At 42.9% G+C, this 22,551-nt stretch overlaps 1 protein-coding gene, 1 long non-coding RNA gene and 1 pseudogene across 5 annotated transcripts in view; 1 reads left to right on the top strand and 2 right to left on the bottom strand.

Annotated features, from left to right (window-relative positions):
- Nucleotides 1–250: 250 nt before the first annotated feature.
- On the bottom strand, nt 251–933 carry LOC144391061 (uncharacterized). Its single transcript, XR_013454925.1, has 3 exons — nt 822–933; nt 609–727; nt 251–509 (listed from the first exon to the last, which is right to left on the bottom strand). It is a non-coding gene; the product is annotated as an uncharacterized LOC144391061 (long non-coding RNA).
- A 1,373-nt stretch (nt 934–2,306) lies between these two features.
- Nucleotides 2,307–4,393, bottom strand: LOC120812899 (general transcription factor II-I repeat domain-containing protein 2 pseudogene; annotated as a pseudogene). Its single transcript, XR_013454764.1, has 2 exons — nt 2,539–4,393; nt 2,307–2,370 (listed from the first exon to the last, which is right to left on the bottom strand). The product of XR_013454764.1 is annotated as a general transcription factor II-I repeat domain-containing protein 2 pseudogene (transcript).
- Nucleotides 4,394–12,777: 8,384 nt separating this feature from the next.
- Nucleotides 12,778–22,551, top strand: part of LOC120812729 (spondin-1-like) — a 101,346-nt gene continuing 91,572 nt past the window's right edge. For all 3 annotated transcript variants that reach the window (XM_078097762.1, XM_078097763.1, XM_078097764.1), the window contains exons 1-2: nt 12,778–13,280; nt 14,004–14,110. In XM_078097762.1, coding sequence (XP_077953888.1) covers nt 13,055–13,280; nt 14,004–14,110 — 333 coding nt within the window. In that variant the 5' untranslated portion in view covers nt 12,778–13,054. The remainder of the gene's footprint in view (nt 13,281–14,003; nt 14,111–22,551) is intronic.

Here is a 22,551-nt window from a genome sequence, read left to right as displayed (position 1 = left end):
TCAATCACTCGTGATTGGTTGGCAGATCTGTCGCTATTGGTCACCCGCCTCATTTTATTCATATATATTTATATATTCATATTATGCTGTATATTCATTTCATGGTTATCCTATGTAGGCTACTACACTATTATTAGGATACCAACAAGGACATCAATGAATTTATAGAGAAAATGAACATTTGCCACATGTTTATGCAAAGAAACAACACACAAACAACAACTTACATACAAAGTGAGGATCTGCCCACACTTGGGTAACGGCGGTTTAAAAACTACAGCTCAGTAAACTGTCTGTTTGCCTCCTCGGGGTTGTAGACCGTCACTGGCGCCGTGTTTTCCGAGGCAGGTCTGTTGTGCAGGCGCCTCGTGTGTATGTGGCGACCGTACAATCCACCTCGAGACCCCGCCAACAACGCCGTCCCCTCCGTCCGACGTGAGCTCTACGGTGGCGGATTTCCAGAGTTCCACCTCGTCATCAGCCAGCACACTTTATCTCGATTCCAGCAGCTGTAAAAACAACAATGAATCAGTACTGTGCGATGCGATGCGTACGGACACAACACATCTATCAATTCACCTGAAAAAAGTCAGCAAATAAACTCTGACCGTCTTTCTTCTCGCTCGACTCCGCGCTGAATCCTTCGCAGCTTCCGCCCGCAATGAGTGTCCCGGCTGGGAAAACCTGAAGCTCCTGCGTCCCGTCTCAAAATACGTCTCACAGGCGGCTGGAAAACAATTAAATGAGTGTGGTATGAATACAAAAAATCAAACGCAAGTCACAGTTACATTTAACAAAGAAGGAGAAACAGTGTCACTTACACACAATGACGTCGTCTAAATCTGGACTTTTTCCGGAGCAAATACGTGGTCACCGTCTCATAATGAGGCGAGATTAGTCTGTGAAAACAAAATGTACAGTTATGATCGGTATCCATACGTATATATTTGCTTATACTGCAGAATGAAAGCATATTCTGTAAATCTTACCTTTGCTCCGGTTCGTAGCGCCTGTAGTTCGTCTCGGAGTTGTGAAGACGGCGCACCGCTTCCTATAAACGACACGGCAAAGAAAATACACTTTAATAAAGCAGTTTCTGCTCACTTGTAGGGCTACTAGGCTACTCTTAGCTTTCGTTTGAGGCTACGCTACTTTTAGCTTAGCTTGCAGTCATCGAACGTATTCTTACCGCTATCTTGGGATTGTGCGCCCGTCTCCTCTTCTTTGACTCAGTTCCTCTCCTCCATGGACAGAAACCCACAGAGTCCCGAACGCTCCAGTGGAGCGAACCGCTCGTTGATATCGGCAGTTTGTTGTTGGAGTTGACGAGACAATCCACTGAGAGCATTCAGCAGCTTCTTCTCGTCTGTCTGCGGACTGGCCGAAAGTTGGTGACCGCGGAGAGGGGTTGAAGGCGAGTTGAACGCGAGACGTCGTCCAGCCATTATTCACGAAGCAGCAAAAACCAAACCAAACAAAGGAACTGGAGATACAGTTCTTCTGAATATAGTAACACAGGTCATAGGCATGACTGATACTGCTGTATCAGTCATGCCTATGACCTCATACGTGATTGGACGAGGAGTCTACGGGTCCTCCAATCACATACGAGGTTATTGTTATACGGAAGGACCAGTATTTTAGGAAGACAAATGGTTGGGACTTTGTGCTGATATGCTTTATGTAAAGCAGTGTTTTGGTGTCAGCGGAACGACTTTCCCTAGAAAACTGTACAGTGGTGCCTCTTTCTCCATTCCACCAGACAATCTTGGATGATTCTGACATACATGCAATGTTGACAATGTATCATCAGATGTACCCATGTGTCACTGAGGTTGAATGTTTTGCCATGACATGTAAACGGGTAACATATATGAATGTAACTTACTCAATCGATAGATGTAGAGCAGAAAGGTCAGCGTATAGTTATGCTAAGTGGTGTGGAAACACTAACAGTTTTGAGGAACCCGTCCTTGACCCTCTAGCACAGGGGTCCCTAAACTTTTTCCAGTGAGGGCCACATAACTTTTCCCTTCTCTGATGGGGGGCCAGGGTCAGTTTCTAACAGAAAAAGTGTGACATTCGCAGGGGTCCCTAAATGTAATAATTTATTGTTTTCCAGAAAACATGCTGACACTCTAGCGCACCACACATATCCAAATATTAATAACCCTTTCTGAGATCAAATAACCCTCTCTGGGTTCTTCACAGAAAGAAAGTTATGCTGTGCCATGCACAATCCTAGATAAAAGGTAAACTTCACTTGTCACAGCAGAATCTCAAATGTCTCTCAAAGTTCTAGTGTTCTTTGTAGGTTCTATAGGCTAGCCCAGTAGACACCACTGTAGGCTCCCTCTCATCAACTTCCCTCTGAAAAGCACAAAGCAAGCAGGCTAAGAAACCAAACTAAGCGATACAGCACAATGCATTTCAATACCAGTATGGTTGTGGAGATGGATTTTTATCCCAATAGATTTTATTATGATTACATTTGTTGATACACAGAATGACTGATATAAGTCAGAAAAGTGAGCTTACCTATGTACTGTGTGTTCATCAGTGTGAACTGTGGGCCTGCATCTGGCTGGAGAGAAGTTGAATGGCCGGTTCCATTCTAGTCACAGCCAGTCTCAAACACTGATGCAAATGTTCATCTGTCAATCTTGATCTCGTTGGAGTTTTCAGGAGTTTCATGCGTGAAAAGGTTTGCTCGCAGATATACGTGCTGCCAAAAAGTGTGGACATCTTCATTGCGTGTTGTTTTATGTTAGGGTAGGTGTCATTTGGGAGGGCGGCATAGAAGTCAATGAGACTGTTGGGCTTGAATGCGTCTTTCAGAACATCACAGTTCTGTAACTCGGCCAGCTCAAACTGATACGAAGGCTGGGCTTCATCGATGTCGGCAACAAAAGGGTTCTGAAAAAGACGGATTTCTTTTGCATGAACATGTAGTTCACGGAATCGTACACCGAACTCCGCCTTCAGCATTTCCAGTGCTTCCACACACTTTTCACCTGGGAACGCGACAGATGGCTTCTCTGCAGAAAAGCTTTGGGTAGCAGGGAGATGGGTGAAGTTGTGCTTTTTCACTTGTTCCAAAACCAGCCGTAGTTTCACCTCAAATCCTTTTATGTGGGAATACATGTCGCAAATGAGTTTCCCCTTCCCTTGTAGCTGCAAGTTAAGGCCGTTCAGCAGTTCTGTCACGTCTGTTAAAAATGCGAGGTGCCATTTCCATGCTGGGTCGATCAGCTCTGGGACTGTTTTGCCTTTTGACTGAAGAAATGCGTTAACTTCAGGTAGCAGCTCGTAAAAACGCCTCAAAACTTTTCCGCGGCTCAACCATCGGATCTCTGTGTGGTACAGCACATCTCCGTACGAAGACTCCAGTTCAGACAGGAATTGTTGGAACTGCCTGTGTTTAAGTCCATTAGCTCTGATGAAGTTTATGCACGATACCACAACCTTCATGACAGAATCCCACTTCAACACTTTGCAGCACAGCGCTTGCTGGTGAATTAGGCAGTGTACTTGTAGCAGGGCGGTGAGACCCCGTTCCTCCATCTCCCGGTTCATGCGTCCTATTAAACCCCGAGACGCGCCCACCATACTAGGGGCCCCGTCAGTCGTGATGCTGGCAAGCTTTGCCCAGTCCAGATCCAACTGTTGCATGGTTTGACATACTTTGTCGAAAATATCCTCCCCAGTTGTAGTCCCTTTCAGGCTTTGTAGGGCTGCCAGCTCCTCGCACATCTCAAAGTTTGCGTTAACTCCACGAATAAAAATAAGCAGCTCTGCGGTGTCCTGCACGTCCGTGCTCTCATCCAGTGCTAATGAAAAAAACTGAAAATCTTTAGTCTTCTGCTGCAGCTGGGCATACACATTACCCCCAATTTCTTCAACACGTCGGGTAATTGTACTTGCCGACAGACTCACGGCATTAAAGACATCTTTCTTCTCCGGACAGACCTCCTCCACGACAACATTCAAACATTTCTTGACAAACTCTCCTTCAGTGAAAGATTTACCGCAGCTTGCTATCAGCTGAGCAACACGGAAGCTGGCCCGAACTGATGCTTGGTTCAGCTGAGTTTGCCGTACAAATGTAGTCTGCTGAGCGAACAGTCCAGTTTTTAGCTTAGACATTTTTTCTGCTCGCATTTGGCCGTGCAGGCTAGCATACTTGTCTTTGTGACGGGATTCATAATGTCGGCGCAGGTTGTATTCTTTGAATACCGCCACCGTCTCTTGACAGACAAGACAAACAGCCTTTTCTTTCAACTGAACAAAAAAGTAATCATGTGTCCACTGCGGGTTAAATACCCTGCATTCTGAATCAATTTTTCTCTTACCACACCGTTTTGCCATTATTGTGGAAGTTGCATTACACAGAGAAAGTTGAGAACAAGCGTGTGTCTCGTTTATTTTTCACAACGGACGAAAAAACAAGATGGCGCAGCCCTGTAATCTCCCTATCAACGGGCTCTACGTCATCAACAACAACAGAACATTTAAAGGGACCGCGATCTGTCGAGCAGTCGTAATTACTTGTATGACACAACCATTTTACCATAACCATTAGCCTTTTTTCCGTCTCGGTATTGTTCAGGAGGCCGGGTCAAATGTGGAGGCAGGCCGTATGCGGCCCGCGGGCCGTAGTTTGGGGTCGTAGTTCTGCTAGAGTCTAGCAGAACTACGACCAGCCATTATAAAGCAGTTTATAGTTGTTAATGTTGTATCAAAGGGTACGGCATTTAAACATGTTCTTGCACAAGTTCCCTGGCTTCATCCCCACCCGGACAGACATTTTTATGGAAAGCCAATAGAAGATTGGGGCTTGCAGGGAACAGACACGTCATACCCAGCATCATTTCTGCCAGTTGAGCGCATTGCTAGAAGATGTGTGGTTAATACATCCTCTGTGCATTTAAGTAAGACCAAAGAAAAGGTCACTGTAGTCCTGCCACTATGCACTGTAGTTGAGCTCTAGGAGACTGTGATCTCTGCAGACCCCTCATGCTGATTCAAATGTTGTTTGCATGGAATGCTCATTTTACCTTGATTAAAATTTTTTAAAGAAGTTATTTTGTGTATCTTTTTTACATAACATTTGCCATTGCTAATGGTGTACACAGTAATCTAGCATATTTGAATTAAATAAATCAATTCAAGCTAAAATGTAAGAGTCTATAATTAGGCTACTGAGCCTGATCTATTTGTACCAGAGATTTCCTTACCTTTTAAAAAAATGTCACCTCGGCTAAAACTCCCTCTGCGACCCTGATTTGCATTTGTATAGCTCACAGCATTTCCATTTACATGTCAAAGCCTCCCCTAGAATTAGGCGGAGGGGGGTCATGGGGGGACAACTGCCAAGGGAGGCCCACATCAATTTCTGACAATTTACGGCAGTTTTCGGCGTTGCCCGCAAATTGCCGTGAACAGCCGCAAACCTGAAATTCCACGACAATTTACAGTCCCGCATACTGCCGAAAATCCCACTTTTCATGCAGTGTAGCCTGATACCGCCATTATTAAAATGAAGAATGTTTACGAGAGAACGGATCAGATTTAAGAACTTTTGTCGGAGGAAATATGAGCGCTTATACAAGCCGTCATTGGCGGGTTGTAGAAGCGGGTTAAGCTGCCTTTGTTATAACTGCGCATCTCAGCTTTTGTCATTTCTGTATTTTGTAAAATTCATTCAAGCTCCTGCAACTTCTGTATTTTTTAGAAAATCTATTGAAATTCATTTTCAGCAGTTCTTTCAAATAATTTCAGCTTTTATTATGCCTGTATTAACAGCAATGCTTTAATATTTATTTCTGTATTTATTTGCAATATTTCACATTCATTTCAGCTGTTTTCATTTCTGCTTTTTCGGTCTATGAAATCCTTTCAGCTTCTCCCATTTATGTATTTTCAGCAATTTCAAATTAATTTCAGCTTTTCTAATATCTGTAATTTCAGCAAATGTATTACAATTCCCTTCAACTTTCTGTAATTTCAGCAGTTTTCTGAAGTTCATTTCAGCTTTCAGCTTTTTGCATTCCAACGCATTTTCAGCAGGAAATGCATTGCTATTTCTTCCGCCACACGTTTCAACTCCTTCACACTTTTAGCTATTAAAACTGTTAAATTTTAAAATATGCAGCTCCTTTCTGGCTTTCCAGCTATGACTTTTCAGCTTTCTACCTCTTAAACGTGCATTTATATAAATCAATAATCATTAATATTTTAACATAGTTTTCCAATGGAGATCGTTTTTCAAATCCTCTTAAACTTCTTCAACTTTCAGATTCTTCAGATTTGCCAATCTTTCAGCTACAGACACCATTTCAACTTTCAAATGTTGACACAAGTCTCAACTGTCTTTTTTCATAATCACTGATTATGTTTCATAGTACTTCGCTCCGTTGCATTTCTTAGAGTGAGACCTGGAGATGCTAGAGGGTGGGGCAGCGTCAGAATCTGGTTAAAAAAATATGGAACTTTTGTCCTCAGAGCCAAAGTATACACTTTTAAGGCTTCATTTTTAGCTTAACGTGATGGCATGGTTGTGCTGCTTGTAGTCATGTGGCTATGGAATCCCAGAGTTCTTTAGTTTTTGGCCTACGGAGACCAACAGTCACACAACCTCTGCTAAAAGCCCCATAGGCTCCAATACAAATCTGCCAACCTATTTCTCAAAAAATCCAGAAGGTACATGTTTTCTAAACGGCCACGGGAGCCCTATTTATTACCGACCAGACATGAAAACGACATATTTGCGTTTGGTAGAGTCTTGGGTCTCTAGATAGCTGTTATGGTTTTGCGCTAGAGGACACTTGTTTGAGGTGTGGATTCTGTGTAACTCGCTGTCCTGTCTCTGTCCTTTCAGCAGGTGCTCCGTTACCGTGGATACCAGCACACACGCTGCAGTTTGTCAGTTGGTCAGTTTGTGTCACACAGCTGATCCATAATAGTTGATTAGTGGAGTCACAGAACGCAGATATGCTTTCCCCCTCTCATTCTCCCCCTCTCCCTCCCTTCCTCCTCTCTTTTCTATTCCTCCCCTCTTCCTCCTTCTCTTTCTTTCTCCTCCACTCTTTCCATTCTTCCCCCTCTCCCTTCCTCACTATTCCACCCTTCCTCCTCCTCCTTTCCCCTCTTTCTTTCTCCCCTTTTCCCCTTCCTCCTCCTCTTTTTCCATTCCTCCCCTCTTTCTTTCTCCCCCTCTCTCGCTTCTTCCCTCCCTCCCTTTCCCCCTCTCTCCCTCCCTCCCCCTCTCTTTCCATTCATCCCTCTCTTCCCCCTCCCTTCCTCAGCCTCTTTCTTTCTCCCCCTCTTTCTCTTCCTTCCTCCTCCCCTTTTTCTTCCTCATCTTTCTTTCTTTCTTCTCTTCTCCTTCCATTCTTCCCCCTCTCCTTTTCTCACCATTCCACCCTTTCTCCCCCTCTCTTTCCATTCCTCCCCCTCCCTTCCCCTATGTTTCCTTCTTTCTCCCTTCCTCCTCTTTCCTATTCCTCCCCTCTTTCTTCCTCCTCCGCTTTCTTTCTCCCCCTCTCTCTCCCTTGCTCCCTCCCTCTTTCCCCCCTCTCCCTTCCTTACCCTCTTTTTTTATCCTCCTCTTTTCATTCCTGCCCTCTTTCTTCCTTCCTCATCCTCTCTTTTGTTCTCCTCTTTCCATTCTTCCCCTCTTTCTTCCTCCTCCTTTCTTTCTTCTTCTCTCCTGCCATCCCCCCTCTCCTATTCTCACCATTCCACCCTTCCTCACCCTCTCTTTCTCAGTTCCTCCCTCTATCTCCCTTCCTCCTCCTCTCTTTCCATTCCTCCCCCTCTCCCTTCCTCACTTTCTCTCCCTTTCTCTCTCTCTTTCTCCCTCCCTCTCTTTCACCTTTGCTCTCTCTAGTGTGCTCTCTCCTTCCTCAATGCCAACATTTTAAAATATATCCCCCATGGAGGGAATATTACTGTAGTGTTTGTGATGTGATTTGCACTGTACTTCCCCCCCTCCACCCTGGCTTGACTGCCACACCCTCCTCCAGCCACTGATGATTTGCACCAGAATGTTTTTTTCTACCACTTATTACTGTATTAATCATACTTATACCTACAATACCTCTTACTGTTCATATTGCATATCTATTTATTACTGTACATATCTATTTATCCACTTATTACACTTTACATATGCACATACTCTGCACTTTTTGCTATTTTGCACTTCTGGTTGGATGCTAAACTGCATTTCGTTGCCTCAGTACTTGTACTCTGTGCAATGACAATAAAGTTGAATCTAATCTAATCTAAATGTAATGAGGTCTATTGATTTATAGTTTGAAGGACAAACATTCTGCCCATACCCAACAACTACTAATATCACTAGTACAACTAGTGCTACTTCAACTAATACTGCTACTACCATTACTAATACTACTACTAGTATTTCAACTGGTATTAATACTAAATGACTCTTACTACTACTAATAGTAGTTGTACTAAAAATACTATTTCTACCAGTAGAAGTGACCCAGCAACTGCCATTACTCTTACTACTATAAGAAAACGTACTACCAGTATTTATACTGCTATTAATACCACAACTACTACTCATTTTACTACAAATACTACAATGACTAACAGTATTACTACTACAGATGATAAAACTAGTAGTACTACTAACACTATTATTTCTAGATTTTTTTCTATTGATACTAAAACTACTACTTATTCTAATGATAATATTATTACTGCCAAAATTACAATTACTACTATTACTACAAAAAATACATTTTTTAAGACTCAACTCAGCTTTTGTCATTTCTGAATTTTCAGCAATTTTTAAATTGATAAATTTCTTCTATTTCTAGTATTTTTTATTCCAATAGTTTTAAAATCCATTTCAGATTCTTCCATTTCTGTATTTCCACCAATTTCATGTAATTTATTTAAGCTTTTCTCAACTGTGTATTTTCAGCAAATCTATTGAAGTTAACTTCAGCTTTTCTGATGTCTGTATTTTCATCAATATTTTGATATTCTTTCTTCTATAGTTGTTTCATTTCTTTATTTTCAGCAAATCTATGGAAATTCCTTTCCGCTTCTCCCATTTCTGTATTTTCAGCAATTTCAAATTAATTTAAGCTTTTCTAATATCTGTAATTTCAGCAAATGTATTAAAATTCCCTTCAACTTTCTGTATTTTCAGCAATTTTCTGAAGTTCATTTCAGCTTTTAGCTTTTCGCATTCCAACGCATTTTCAGCAGGAAATGCATTTTCTAGTTTTCTCCTGCTGTCCTTCTTGGTGATCAGAAGGCTTGGACATCCTGAAGTTAAATATTTGGTTCCCTAGATGCAACATCTATGCAGCTGGGTGTTAGTATGCACTGCTGCGCCTGCCGTTCCTTTACTTCCCTTCTCTGTGACTCCTTTCAATCAGAATCTGGTTCTGAGGGCTGTCGCTAACACCCTCCCCCACCCTACCCTCATATATAGCTTGTTATGTTTGATAGACAGAACCATACATCTGTTTTGAGTGTCAGCGCAGTGAGGGATTTGGAAATGGAACAGAGATGTCCGTGCATGGGGACGGTATAAAAGGAATGTGGTGCTTTCACAATATCTCTATTATATCTCCACCAATTTGTCATGAATGATTCACTTAGCTTCAGGGGATGTGAGTGCATGTAAATTATGCCTCGAAATGATTTTGGATAAGTGCAGTAGTCTGTAGGCAGACACATCAGACATGTTGGGGCGTTGATTACCTCCAGTCAGAAGAGACAGAAATTAAAAAAACAGACTCTAATGCTTGACTCAGTGAGTCTTGTCTTTTTGGTGGAACTGACCGGTATGTCATTGCCATGACATCTTCTTCCGCAATTCCACACAAATCTCGAGAAATCAATTTTGTTTGCTAGCAGGCAACCCCAAATCCTTTCCATCTAATTTCTTCAGCCAGAGTGCTGTTGCACAGTTTACTCACCCCCTAGAGTTAAACGTGCAATAAAACAGCAGTGTGCCCATTGCTTTAAAAACGTGTCAAATTAGGTTGCACACAAATGTTCATTAGTTTCAAATCTCTATAGATGAAACTACACAAATAAAGGTACTTTCATACTCTGATTCTATGTCAACATGATTAATCATAATTTGACGCTTGCTAAATATTATAAGCTGTTCCGGGGCTCCACCATTCAAAGAAAACTTTTTTTAAATGACAGCTGCTGCTCCAGTTAACACAAAGTTGATGATAGCCGGCTGAAACAAAGAAAAACAATGCTGAATTAGTAGTAGGTCATTGAAGTTACTCTCAAAACTTGAGATTGAGTCTCTGCCTCACAAGGACGCCTCATGTATTGTTTAGTCTTTGGGTACCAAGAAAAGTGCTATAAAAAAACGAAAGTATTATTATTATTATTATTGTGTTTACTCATCCATGAATCTGAAAACATTTCACATACACGCTCAATCTGCTACAATTATGTTTGGTGTTAAGTGCTGATTGCAACTGCTTCATGTTCTCTTATCTGGGCATTGATTCAATCAGCAATCATTTGTTAGTATGCCAGTACAGTATGTGTGTTTGTGGGTGTGTTTGCTGTGTGCGCTGCCTTTAACACAATGACACGACTGATGGATGTATCCTTGACAGAGCATGGAAGAGAGTTTACCGCTTAGCTTCGGGGACAAGAGTTTTCAACTGACTTTATACAAGAGAGCCAATACAGTGCGTATACACCTTCCTCAGCTTTCGGATATTTTATCCCATTCATTTAAACGTTTCTTCAAATTGCTCGCTCTTATTGTCTGGACGGTGTGTTTTGCTAGCACCTAAAGAAACCACCATTCAGCCGTCGCTACATTCAGACAGCTTTGTGAGTTGTCTTGGCAAGACAGATTAAGTGGCTTATAAAACATTCAACCAATCAGGAGCATCGATAGGCCCTAAAATGTAATTCAACCCTCCCACCGCCAAATAATTTTGTAGCTTAAAAACAGACAAAAAAAGATGTTTTCATTTTTATTTTGGTGATGTCATTAAATGAAGCTTAGGCGAAAATTCAGTTAGGAAGACTGGACAGGCTGTGCCGTTCCCTGGTGGCCTCCTCTCTCCCTGGGGGTGGACGGCCAGCTGATTAGGGGCGGGTAGTATCAGACTAGTTGTCGTTACCGTAAACCAATCGCATTGGGGCAGGCAAACAATCAAAACTGTTCTCTTCTCTTTTGCTGTCAGTTGTCATTTCAGCACGCTCCAAAGGTGACCCGCCACCACCCCTGACACCTCCAATCTACAGCAGAACCTGGCATATCAGGCGAGTTATGCAACTTGGGCTCTACCACCACCAGTGTCTGGACTCCCAAAGGGGGGGGGTATGTTTCGGCTCGAGATCCTGGCCCCTGGTCTATCCTGTGGCAGGATGTAGTCCAAGCCCCAAACAACTTGCAATATCATATTATGCCTGTTATAATAAAGCATTGTTAAAATTTCAACTCTCTCTCTTCACGAACACCAACTGAACTGTTGAACAATTTTATTGTTTAGGATTGTAAATTGACGGCAGTCGGATGGGTTGTGGGGAGCCACGTCGGAGGATCCGCCGTGGCTCCCGGGCAGGGCACACCCCCAAAAACTACCATGTGTGAGGTGTGATCAGCAGCTTGAAGATCTTTGAGTGGTATACTTTTGGGGACCGACGGCTCATGATTTTTAAAACGGCGAGTTTGTGGAGTGTCGTTCAGCAGGGAAAACTAGAAGATTCCACAGGAACACACATTCCCTCAAGCTGAATTGAATAAATGAATAAATGTTACTGACTAGTGCAAACAGGTTGTTTTCATCTTGTTTGTCCAATGCGTCGTTTCTGACGCCACTTTCTGCCCGAGTTTGGCGCCACTTTCTGCCCGAGTTTGGTTTGGTTTGGTTTTAATACAGTGTCACTCCAGATGGGATCCATCACTCTGAGACATTCAGGCTGTTTAGTTTAACTATCTCCAGCTCTCGGATTGATTTGTTATGCTTATAACTGACTAACTCACTTAAGGGGGATAAAAGAATGTCAGAAAGGAATGAAATTGATTTTTTAAGTAGACATTACATTTCATGTCATTTAGCAGACGCTTTGATCCAAAGCGACTTACATTACACTTTAAACCCATGGCTTTTTTCACATTTTTGCCCGGGGAGCAATTAGGGGTTAGGTGTCTTGCTCAGGGACACTTCGACATGGAACATGGGGCAGCCTGGAATCAAACCAACAACCTTGTTGGTTTGATTGTGCTTCCCACCACACCTTCTCTAACCCCTGCACCACGACGACCCTAGACCTACTATCTAAACGTAAATGTATATTGCTTCAGCTGATTTCAAATTACACTTTTAATAATTAACCTTAAGCCTCCCTCCATTTCCATAATCCCTCGCACTCGTCCTGTGTGATAAAACTTGGTGGGACAGTAATGGGTTCGGAGATGAGAGTGACCAATTTTACGAAGTAGCTCTGGAGGAAGGGAGCCGCTGGGGAAGCACACAGAGCTGAGATGATGGTCCTGATGACTGTGTTCGGCATACGTACATGATGCATCGTCAGACACATGCAGGCAAAGGGGGGGGTTACCATGCGCTTGTGTGTGCAGCTGTTTTGTGTATGAGAGGAGGGCTGGGTTGCTCTTAGTAAAAGTGGAGAGCTCCAGTGTTGGACCCGTGTGCACCCGCGCTCGGTTACTTGGCAGCCATCCCTCACCCCACCCTGAGAGAACACAGATCCGGGAACAGCAGCAGCAGCTGCTCTCTCACAGCCGCTCCAGCAGCGCATGGACGCGGTGCGCCCCTGACGCTCTCTCTCTCTCTCTCTCTCTCTCTCTCTCTCTCTCTCTCTCTCTCTCTCTCTCTCTCTCTCTCTAATTCAGGATGGACTTGTCTCCTTCTTTTCACCTTTACCACTGACGCCGCGTTACTTCGGTTAGACATTCCTGTGCAAGGGGTTTAGAGCTGATCCTCTCACCGCTGTTTCGCCTTTACACTGGGTGTTTTTTATTTGGGGTTGAACACACTCATATCCGGATTCCGAGATGGGAATGTATCTCCATGTGATGCTTTTGCACTGCTATTTCGCCTCGAGTTTCTTGTGCACCGCCGTCGCCTTCGTAGAGGAGCCCGTCGGCGGCAGGTCGGACGGTTACTGCGGGCGGATCCTCCGGGCGCAGACCCAGGGGACCCGTAAGGAGGGGCACCACGAGTTCAGGATCAGAGTCGAGGGGGACCCGGCAAGCTACCAGCCGGGCAGCACCTACAGAGGTAGCCTTTCCCTTTTCTTTTTTTTTACCAGTCTGCGCATTCAGTGCGTGTTAAGTGGAGTGTTTGTGAAGTTGGTAGACATTGCACATGTATTCTGTAATTAGCTTTACAATTTGATGGAAATTGCAGCAAACAATATTTCCAAACCAGTGTGTGCTCCTCTAGCTCCTGCGTAGTGGGGTGTGTGGGAGGGGGGGTCACCACAGACTAAAAGTCCCTGTCCTACCTAATGGATTTTATTTCCTCCCATGTCAAATATTATGACTTTGGGATCTCTGGCATGTTTAGAAGTTAACTTAAATAATTTTTTACGTTCCCTGCTTTTTAAAATCCTAACTTACATTTTTTATGTAAAAAACTGATCTTGCAGGGCCTAAAACTCCCCACTGACAAAATATTCACGGGTATGCAATATTTCAACATTTAGCTTTACAAGGATACATTTGAATCCATCAAAAACTAAATCCCAGGGCCCCCCCAAAAAATGGGCTGGTATAAAAATTCAAAGTTAGGGCGCAAGTGTGAGCTGAATACAACCCCGGCCTGTTCCTTCGCACTCAACTCCCTGCGTGACATTTACTGGCTCTCTGTTATTATAGTGTGAGATACTCACAGATACTCATGTTGCCTCATCCGTCGTGACCCCAGTGTGCAGATGCATGTGCCCGTTTCACTATCTCTTTGCAGAGATAAATACACTGCACTCGCTCTCCTCCTTAACAGTGGTCCTGCTGGCAACCAGCCCCTCTTATTTCCGGGGTTTCACCCTCATTGCGCTGAAGGAGGGCAGGGAAGGCACCGTGGACGACGACTACATTGGCCAGTTCCAGGTGAGGATGGGTCTTTTTCTCCGGGAAAGTTCACCAAACAGATGGAGGTGTACACAAACACATCCCCGGGTGAAGCTAGAAAACTGGGTTCTCCTACTCCATGTGTTTGCCTTGTGAGGGCTTTTTCTCTCGGGGGGAAAGGTTAGGCATGGCGTCTTTCCCTGCTGAGAGGCAAGCGCCCCTCTTCCCCCCTGCTAGTGGTAGACGGAGAGAATGAAGGCCGAGAGCCAAGAGGTACATGTGAGGACGGAGATAAACAGAAGGAGTTGAAGGAGAAAGTAAGGGGGGTGTCAGTAGTAAGACGGCCCTCACTGAGTGGCAGAGAGCTCCTAAGAAGAAAGCCAGACTTCCTCATTACCTGGAGCTCAGTGTCAAAAGGAACACACAACACGCTGATGCTAGCCAGACTCCAGCCCAAAACGGCGCGGGAGACTTTCTTTAATGTTGCCAGCTGCGGGAAACATTCTGCCTCGGGGCCTGCCCTCTGACTTCATCACTCTGTTCTTGATGGATCTTAAAAATAATGTGTTAACCCCAAAATTTAGCAAGAACTCCCGCGAAGGCTCACTTAAGTTGGGCTAACTTTTGGAGGTGGATCCTCAGACACTCCCGGTCAATAAAAGCTGCAATAAAAGCTGCAATGTGTTTTTTCTGACCACCGGCAGCGCTATGGAGCAATGTTTTTGCTCAGTAGCACGAGCCAGTCATGTGGGCAGTGAGATTCCTTCCTACTGGTCTTGCACGGGTTTATCTGGTTGATGGCATACCATTTTTCTTTAACCCGACGAGTATTTCAAACTCTTTATTTTTCTTCCCCTTTATCTTTATTAGCTGTAATACGAAGAGGAAGTTAGCCCTATTCCAAGGGAGATTATTTTTATTTTAGTTCAGTTCTCTCTCAAAACAGACCACGCTTGCCCCGTTGTTTTTGTTGCTCACAGTGGAACCGGAGTTTTGTCTGAAATGACACAAGATGCTTTTGAAACACCCACTCCCTGTAGTCACACATGCCCGGCTCACTTGCTCGGTTCATTTTTATAAGCTTAAAAGGCAAACGTCATTTCTCCCTGCTCTGTTGAATTTTCACTCCCCGCACAATAAATACCTCCCACTCTCAACCTTGGAGTCCCGGCAGTGTCTGGAGTCATGCAGAGACCAGGAAGTACAACGCAGTGAGCAGAAACTGGAACCGTGTGGGAGCTTGGACAAAATTAAAGCTGACATCCTGGCTTTGTACGCAGTTTGTTAAATATTGGCCAATCCATCAGACACTTCTTGCTGTGCAGTCCACAGTTGTGATTGACATGTTTATCCACATGTGGAAAAATAATGAAGGCCTCTAGAGATGAGCTGCACAAAAGTGTTTTAAAGTGTAACTTCGCCCGCAGGTCTGAGCCTGCCGAACCCCACCAATCACATCATTTTAAAAAGAAGAGCTGGTGCATTACTAAATCGCATTTTGATCGGCCGTTTTTTTTTGCTCTCCACAACAAGCATTATCCAATGTGATTGGTTATTAGTATTAACTATTAGGAATGCTTTTCATAACTGACTTTATCTAACTGTTGACCTTGAAGATTAGGGCTGATTTAAAAAAGGAGATGGCATTTTGCTCCATTGTCAGCCTTTAAAGGCCAAACTTGTTAGGAAATGTCAATTATTTAATTCATCGTAAAAACACATTTTAAGTGCGCAGTCATTCTTTAAGTTATATTTAAGGTTCCAAGAATTTGACTTGACACAGTAGTGCTTAATGTTATCATCATTCTGAGGACTCTGCGGTACTTCAAGGGATACTTGAATGTAGTAACAGAAATTACTTTCGGTATGACTGCCTTTTAGTAAACATGTTGTCGTCCCATTAGCGGACCACAAAGAGAAGAGCAGCATTTCAGCAAGGCCAACTTTTTTATCCAAACAACCTCATTCCATCAAACTCTACTTTTCTTCATCATCAGAGCGTTACATAATAATACTTCTAATAAATCTGCAATTCATATTACTGACAGTTTTTTTCTCTGCAAGTAAATTACGTGGCTACTTTTGCAATGTCATGAGTGTTATTGTGTTTTGGAAAAGGAGCCAAATGAAGGCAGTTGCCGTTCCCTGTGTGGCTATTCTCCTTCCTTCGCTCTCTGGTACTCTGGTTGTTTCTGGCAGCTGTCCTGGAATGTGCCCGCTTGCTGTTTCACTGAAACACCACAACTCAGAGTGGCTGCTCATTGTTTTTCTTTCCTTTTAAGCAATAATCTGCTCTCTGTCCCCCATTACCGCCATTAAAGGACTTCTGTCCTAATGTGTCAGACCTGAAAGAGTGTGCATCTGTGTGTACGCGACTTTCTATACCACTGAGTTGTGCGGTTTGTCCCACATGGCCATTAGGTGCATCAACAAAAAAAATAATGGTAAAGATATTAACACAATGAAAGAAATGTATGTATATATATATATATATATATGATTGTGGGACGTGGGTCGTGGGTCGATTGTGGGACGTGGGTCATATTTATCTAGGCCAGCTACGTGTTATTGCTCAGGGAAACAAACATGGGCTTGTTTAAATAAGGGGAGACATGAGCAGACATGAGATATTATCTTTTCTTTTTCTGTTTTTTTTCCTGCACGGAGTATCTAGGGTTGTGAGTTCAGCAGGGGATAAACAAACCCGCTCAGTTTAAAGTGTCAGAGCCAAGTCATCAGGAATCAGGAATCAGGAAACATTTATTAGCCAAAATATGTCAAACATACAAGGAATCTGTCTTGGCGGTTAGTGCGCGACAGTAGACAGACAAGACAACAGTGCACAACTAATCAAATAAAGTGGAATGAAATGCTAAAAGTCATAGGTTGCAGATAGAGGCAATTACATAAGCCAAGTGCTTAGAGGGCTCTGATGAACAGATTGTGTAGAGTTGTAGATGATATAACCTGATATGAGCATAACCAGACTCAAATGAGGACAGCTATGTCCTTTTTTACTTCAAGGACAGCACAAGAAGGCAATTTACACATCTTTATTCATATGCTTGACAAGCTGGTTGGTCAGAAGCTTGATGTTTGCACAACTAATGTTAAATCAGTGGTTCTTAACCTTGTTGGAGATACTGACCCCCACCAGTTTCATATGTGCATTCACCGAACCCTTCTTAATTGGAAAAATAAAATTCAAAACATAGGTATATATTTTACTGGTGCACAAAATGAACCATGCATCAACATCAGTGTTCAAAGAACAAAACCATTAAAACATGATTTTCACACAAAAACAAAAACATAATAATGAACATTTACTGCAAATCAGTGTGACTTCTGCTGTTGCCTTTCAGAGACCAGTTCAGAAATGTGCGGCTTCACCTTGGCAAGTGCCACTCTGATGTCTTTTTCGCAACAAAGTCTGTTCCTTTTCTTTGTTTTTATGTCCAGCATCCTCGAAAAGGATTGCTCGCAAAGATATGTTGTAACAAACGGTATGAAAATCTCCAGAGCTTTCTTAGCAATAACAGGGTACGTTACCATTTGTTGACACCAAAACGTTGAGAGCGTTGTTGTTCTGAAGAGTTGCTGTTGAACCTGGCTCTGCTGAATTTCAATGATTTCATCGAGGTATTCATCATTGGCATCTGTTGTCTCAACACTAAACGTGACGTGACGACACCAGATGGTCAGACTCCCACCTGTAAGCGCACTCATCCCCACCAGAGTGGAGGAGGCCTTGAAGCAGGCTGGTAAGCACCGTGGCAGCCATCGTCGGGGGAGCCATCTTGGACTGAAAGTGTGTACTATATACCTAAGATGAAGACAAAAGTCCCCATCTGCTCTTTTTGTACTTCTTTGTCAAACTATACGTTCTATTCCTCAAACACATCCCACATAGGTATATACTACACAAACCCATACACACGTACAGTACTTGTACAGTATATTTTCTGTATTGACTTCCTCACACCTTCTTATACGAAGTATGTGACCAAACAATGAATGTTTTATCAGTCCACAGCCGACACAAACTACTGCCTACAAGACATAAGAGACCGATATGGTAAGAGGAAATGGGTAGAATAAAGTAAAACGAAGGTCTTGGATACTCGTACTAGACTAGTGCTTTTCCACTTTTGTGACACATCTTTCACAGTACAAAACATCCTGTGGCATACCAACAACTGAAAAAGGTTACAAAATATCACATTGTAGCATAACACAACATATATGTTTACAATGTAAATCCCTCAGCTGTTGATACTCACTCAGTGTGAAACGTGGGCCTGTTTGGATGAACAGAGAACTGATATCCTGGCAGAAATTGAAGAGAGGCACACACAAAGCCATTCTTCAACAGCTCTCAGTCTCTCTCTGCTTAGTTTAGACAGCAGACTTGCTTCAAAAGCTCATCTCACAAAGATATGTTGTGGAATATGGGAGCAATGTTTAAATTTCTCCTTTTACCAAAATGGGGAACTCCTTGGCAACAAACAGTCCACCAAAAACTGTCCAAAGGTAGATCAGTAAAGCTAATCTTTGAACTGGTCTTGTCTCAGTTAGTTCCTCCTTTCTTCTGCTCAAAACTGAGCTATATAGGTTCCTAACACAGTGAAGAGGTCAGGGGGGGTTATGAGGAAATACATATTATCTCAGTGCACCAGTGGTGACATCTTCTTGCAATTTCTGGATGAGGGGGGACATGACAAAATTGGCACTTTTAACATGTTGTTGCCAATGATGCACTTTTGAACGGAATCCATTTATTTTGTCTGTGCTTGTGAGCAGGTTTTCATTTGGGCCTTACATTTGTGTGTTCACTTCATTCAGGTTCTGAAATATATCCGCCATGTACGGCTGTCACAATATCAAATCTTTGTTATTGCACCAACATTTATTGTGATATGCGATCTTTTCAGACCATTTTATGCCACTGATTACATAATAACAAGATTACATTATAATAGCATAATAGTGCAAGTACACTGTTTTGAAGAAAAATAAAATTTTATTCTTTAAAATATTTAAATGTTAGAGAATGGAATGTGAAAAAATTATCCTAAATAAATAATAAATACACCTCTGTAAACAAAAAATTGCACGGTAAAAAGTAATAGATCAAAACAAAGTAACACATTTAACAAAGTCAGTTTAGACTTTCAAAGTGTCTCACACAAAGGCACAGATGCATCAACAGGCCATTTATGCTGCCAGATCAGTTTTTTAACTAATAGGCAGATCCCGAGAAAAAGCACCAACATGTTTACCTTAAGGCAGGATCTTCTGGGGGTAACAATGTTACCAGCTATGCTAAACATTATTTCTGTGCTGGTGCTTGTTGCACAAATGCACATGTATTATTTTTCCAAGTTGGCTACTAGAGGAAATCGTCTATGGTTATCACACCACCAAATCAAGGGATCAGATGCCGCATCAACTGCTTCTTCCTGGAGAAACTCGGTCAGCGCCGCATCAGCCTTCACTCTTTTTGGAACCGGTGCCCGAGTCTGGTGACTAAGGGTTAGTAGGGTTGTTGTTGTTGTCCCTCCAAAGTTCAAACACTGCGTAGGATAGTGATTTTTTAAGTAAGATTTTAAATTGGTCGTGTTTCTCTTTTCGTCGCCACTGTTTTGAAACAAAATGAACAGACCGGGTCGTTCACGTTGATTTGCTTTCCTCTCTCATTCGGCTTAAAGCCAAACATTGCGCCTTCGAAATCACGTCCATTGGGAATTGTTTATCGAACTGGGTTTTGCTCTGAGACTTGATCTTCCCATTAGCCCAAAGTAAAGGATTCCTGATGAGTAGAGGATTAAGACATTGCCTCCATTTTGAAAATATACACTTCAATGATAAAAAGCAAGCGAGTTTGAGTTTAACACTCTAGGACTTAAAACTTACATCTCTGTCATCTAGGGATTTGACTTGACTCAGTCAAGTGTATAATTTTACTTAATGGGTCCCAAAAAAATGTAATTTAGTTGTCGCAAACAATTTGCCAATGTTCAGCGTCTGAGCCTGCCGTTAAGTGGCTGGCCAAGGAATTAAATACTCCTCCATGCCAGTGGGTGGCAGTAAATAGGGCATTAATTACCTTATCAATTTCAGATAGTAGAATTAAATGATGCGCGGGAAAGATTGTGGTGAAGAACGGCGATAGAGAAATATTTCAAAAAGAAAATGCAGAGTCTGGGCCCGGGCCAGCCATCTAACTCAGATGAAAATCCCAGTTTGAGGGAAAAGAAAAAACTGTGAGCTTGAGGCAGTACAGTGAAAGTTATCTTTCGCTTGGGTTCACTTTCACTGGGGAACTGACTGCACCGATTCCGTTATGCTTGGGGGAAAAGCAATCAAACAGCGCCGTGGTCCCAAGCAAGCTGAAACGTCATCTCGAGACAAACCACCCGGCACTTACCAAAAAGAACTTTGTACGCCTATGCACACAAACTGAAAAAAATGAAACTTTCATGATGAAATCCACAAATGTGTCTGAGAAAGCTCTCAAAGTTAGGCCAAATCAAAAAGTGCACACAATGTGGCAGAGACATTTATACTGCCTGCCTGCAAAGCCATTGTGAACGAGATGCCCGGCCATGACGAGGTTAACAAAGTACCTAAAGTCTCAGATAACACAATTGCCAGACGTTGCGTCGCAGTGCAGTCTACTCACATCAGTAGACATGCTCAACTCTTGGCCAATGTGTGTTTTGTTGATGGAGACGCCTGCTACCTATTTGCAAAGACAAAAACAACTAGAGAGGACATTTTTGGGGTCACGTCAAAATATCTTCAGTGGGAAAACTGCACAATGGAGCAGCAGCCAACATCGGGCGCATCGAAGGCTTCGTTAGCGGATTGACAAACAGATGTTCTTGTTACGCACAGGTTTTTTGCACAGAAATCTGATGGTTGTCGTGCAACAAATTGCTGGCCCGTGTGTATGAGCTGTGGGAGGAACTAAAAGAGGAACTAAAAGTGTTTTTGAAACAATGAGAGGGAAGATAATGCAAAGCTGGTCGCGAGTGATGAGTGGTGTGCAAGGCTGGCATACATTACATGGCGGTAGGCCTGTCGCGATATGCAATATATTGACATATCGCATAATATCTGAAAATAAGTGCAATCATTTTTTGTCCTGCGATCAGTGCTGTAGTGGTAAAATTAGAGGTGGGTAAACTCTGAATTTTGTGATCATACAGACCTCGACGCGATGCGAAGCAACGCAACACAAAGCGTTGCGACTCTGTAAGGCTGTCCTGGCTATATTGCATTATGTTATCAGTAAAAGTCATATACAATCAATGATAATGAATAAATGTGTTAGTAGTTTGTAGTTTATTAAATTTAAGAAAACAGTAAAGAAAAGTATGTCAACACAACACAACAACACAGTTGCAGATTAAGAACTATCTCCTTTTTACAGTAGTGGCCAGAGGGCCTCCTTGTCCTCCACGTCAGGTCCTGCCTTGCACAGAGGAGCCATGAACCCCAGAACGCGTTCCTCTCTGCTTCTCCTCTCTCTATTCGACCTAGTGTTTCTCCTCTCCCTGTGCTCTCTGCATCATTGCCTGTCCTATCACTGCCTGAAAAAATATGTTGAATTTAAGAGTTAACCAGTTAAGCAGCCTGTCAATTACACTGACAACATAAGTTAAAGGAACACTCATGTACTACCTATGTCATCATAAATAGCCTGTACAGCATGTTTTTTTTTCACATTGAGAACTGACTTTTTTTCTAATCTATGCGTCACCAGGCGTTTTTCTGCTTCTTCTTCTTCTTGTCCTTTTACCGTGCACAACCAGCTAACACCGAGCGCGCGACTACTATTCTTCCAACGGAAGAATACAAGGCGCAGGGAACTTTGAGGTGCGTAAACGCCACTTAGAGGTGCGTAAATGCTATTTATAGGTGCGTAAACGCTATTACCAAAATTCCAGAGGTGCGTAAACGGCGTTTACGTGCGTTTACCCTCCACTACAGCCATGCCTGCGATATTGATTTGACATATCGAACGTCACCAACATTTAAGTGGATCGCGCTGCCTCTGTCCTTTTTCCAGGCAGCGCAGACACACAGATACAGAGCAGACACGGACTAGTGAAGAGAAGCAGTGAACCCACGATGACAATTCAAGGTCAAGAGAGCCAGATTCGATGAAAAGGCTACTCTGCCTGTTCTCGGCTTTGTACCCATCAACAAACCGATCCTCACAGCATCGTATGAAGTTGCGTTGTTTCATGATAAGACACAATCAGTGCAGAGTATTATTTATTTAACACAGTGGTTCTTAACCTGGGTTCAATCGAACCCCAGGGGTTCGGTGAGTCAGTCTCAGGGGTTCGACGGAGGTCAAAACACACACCCGACTCATATGATTCGTGATGACACGCCCCGTGGTGGTTAAGAACCACTGATCTAGAGCAAAACCCAGTTCGATAAACAATTCCCAATGGACGTGATTT

Source organism: Gasterosteus aculeatus, chromosome Y (assembly GCF_964276395.1).
Source record: "Gasterosteus aculeatus chromosome Y, fGasAcu3.hap1.1, whole genome shotgun sequence".
Lineage (NCBI taxonomy): Eukaryota > Metazoa > Chordata > Actinopteri > Perciformes > Gasterosteidae > Gasterosteus > Gasterosteus aculeatus.
Note: the sequence above shows the minus strand (reverse complement) of the source record. Positions and strands in the feature narration are given on the sequence as shown.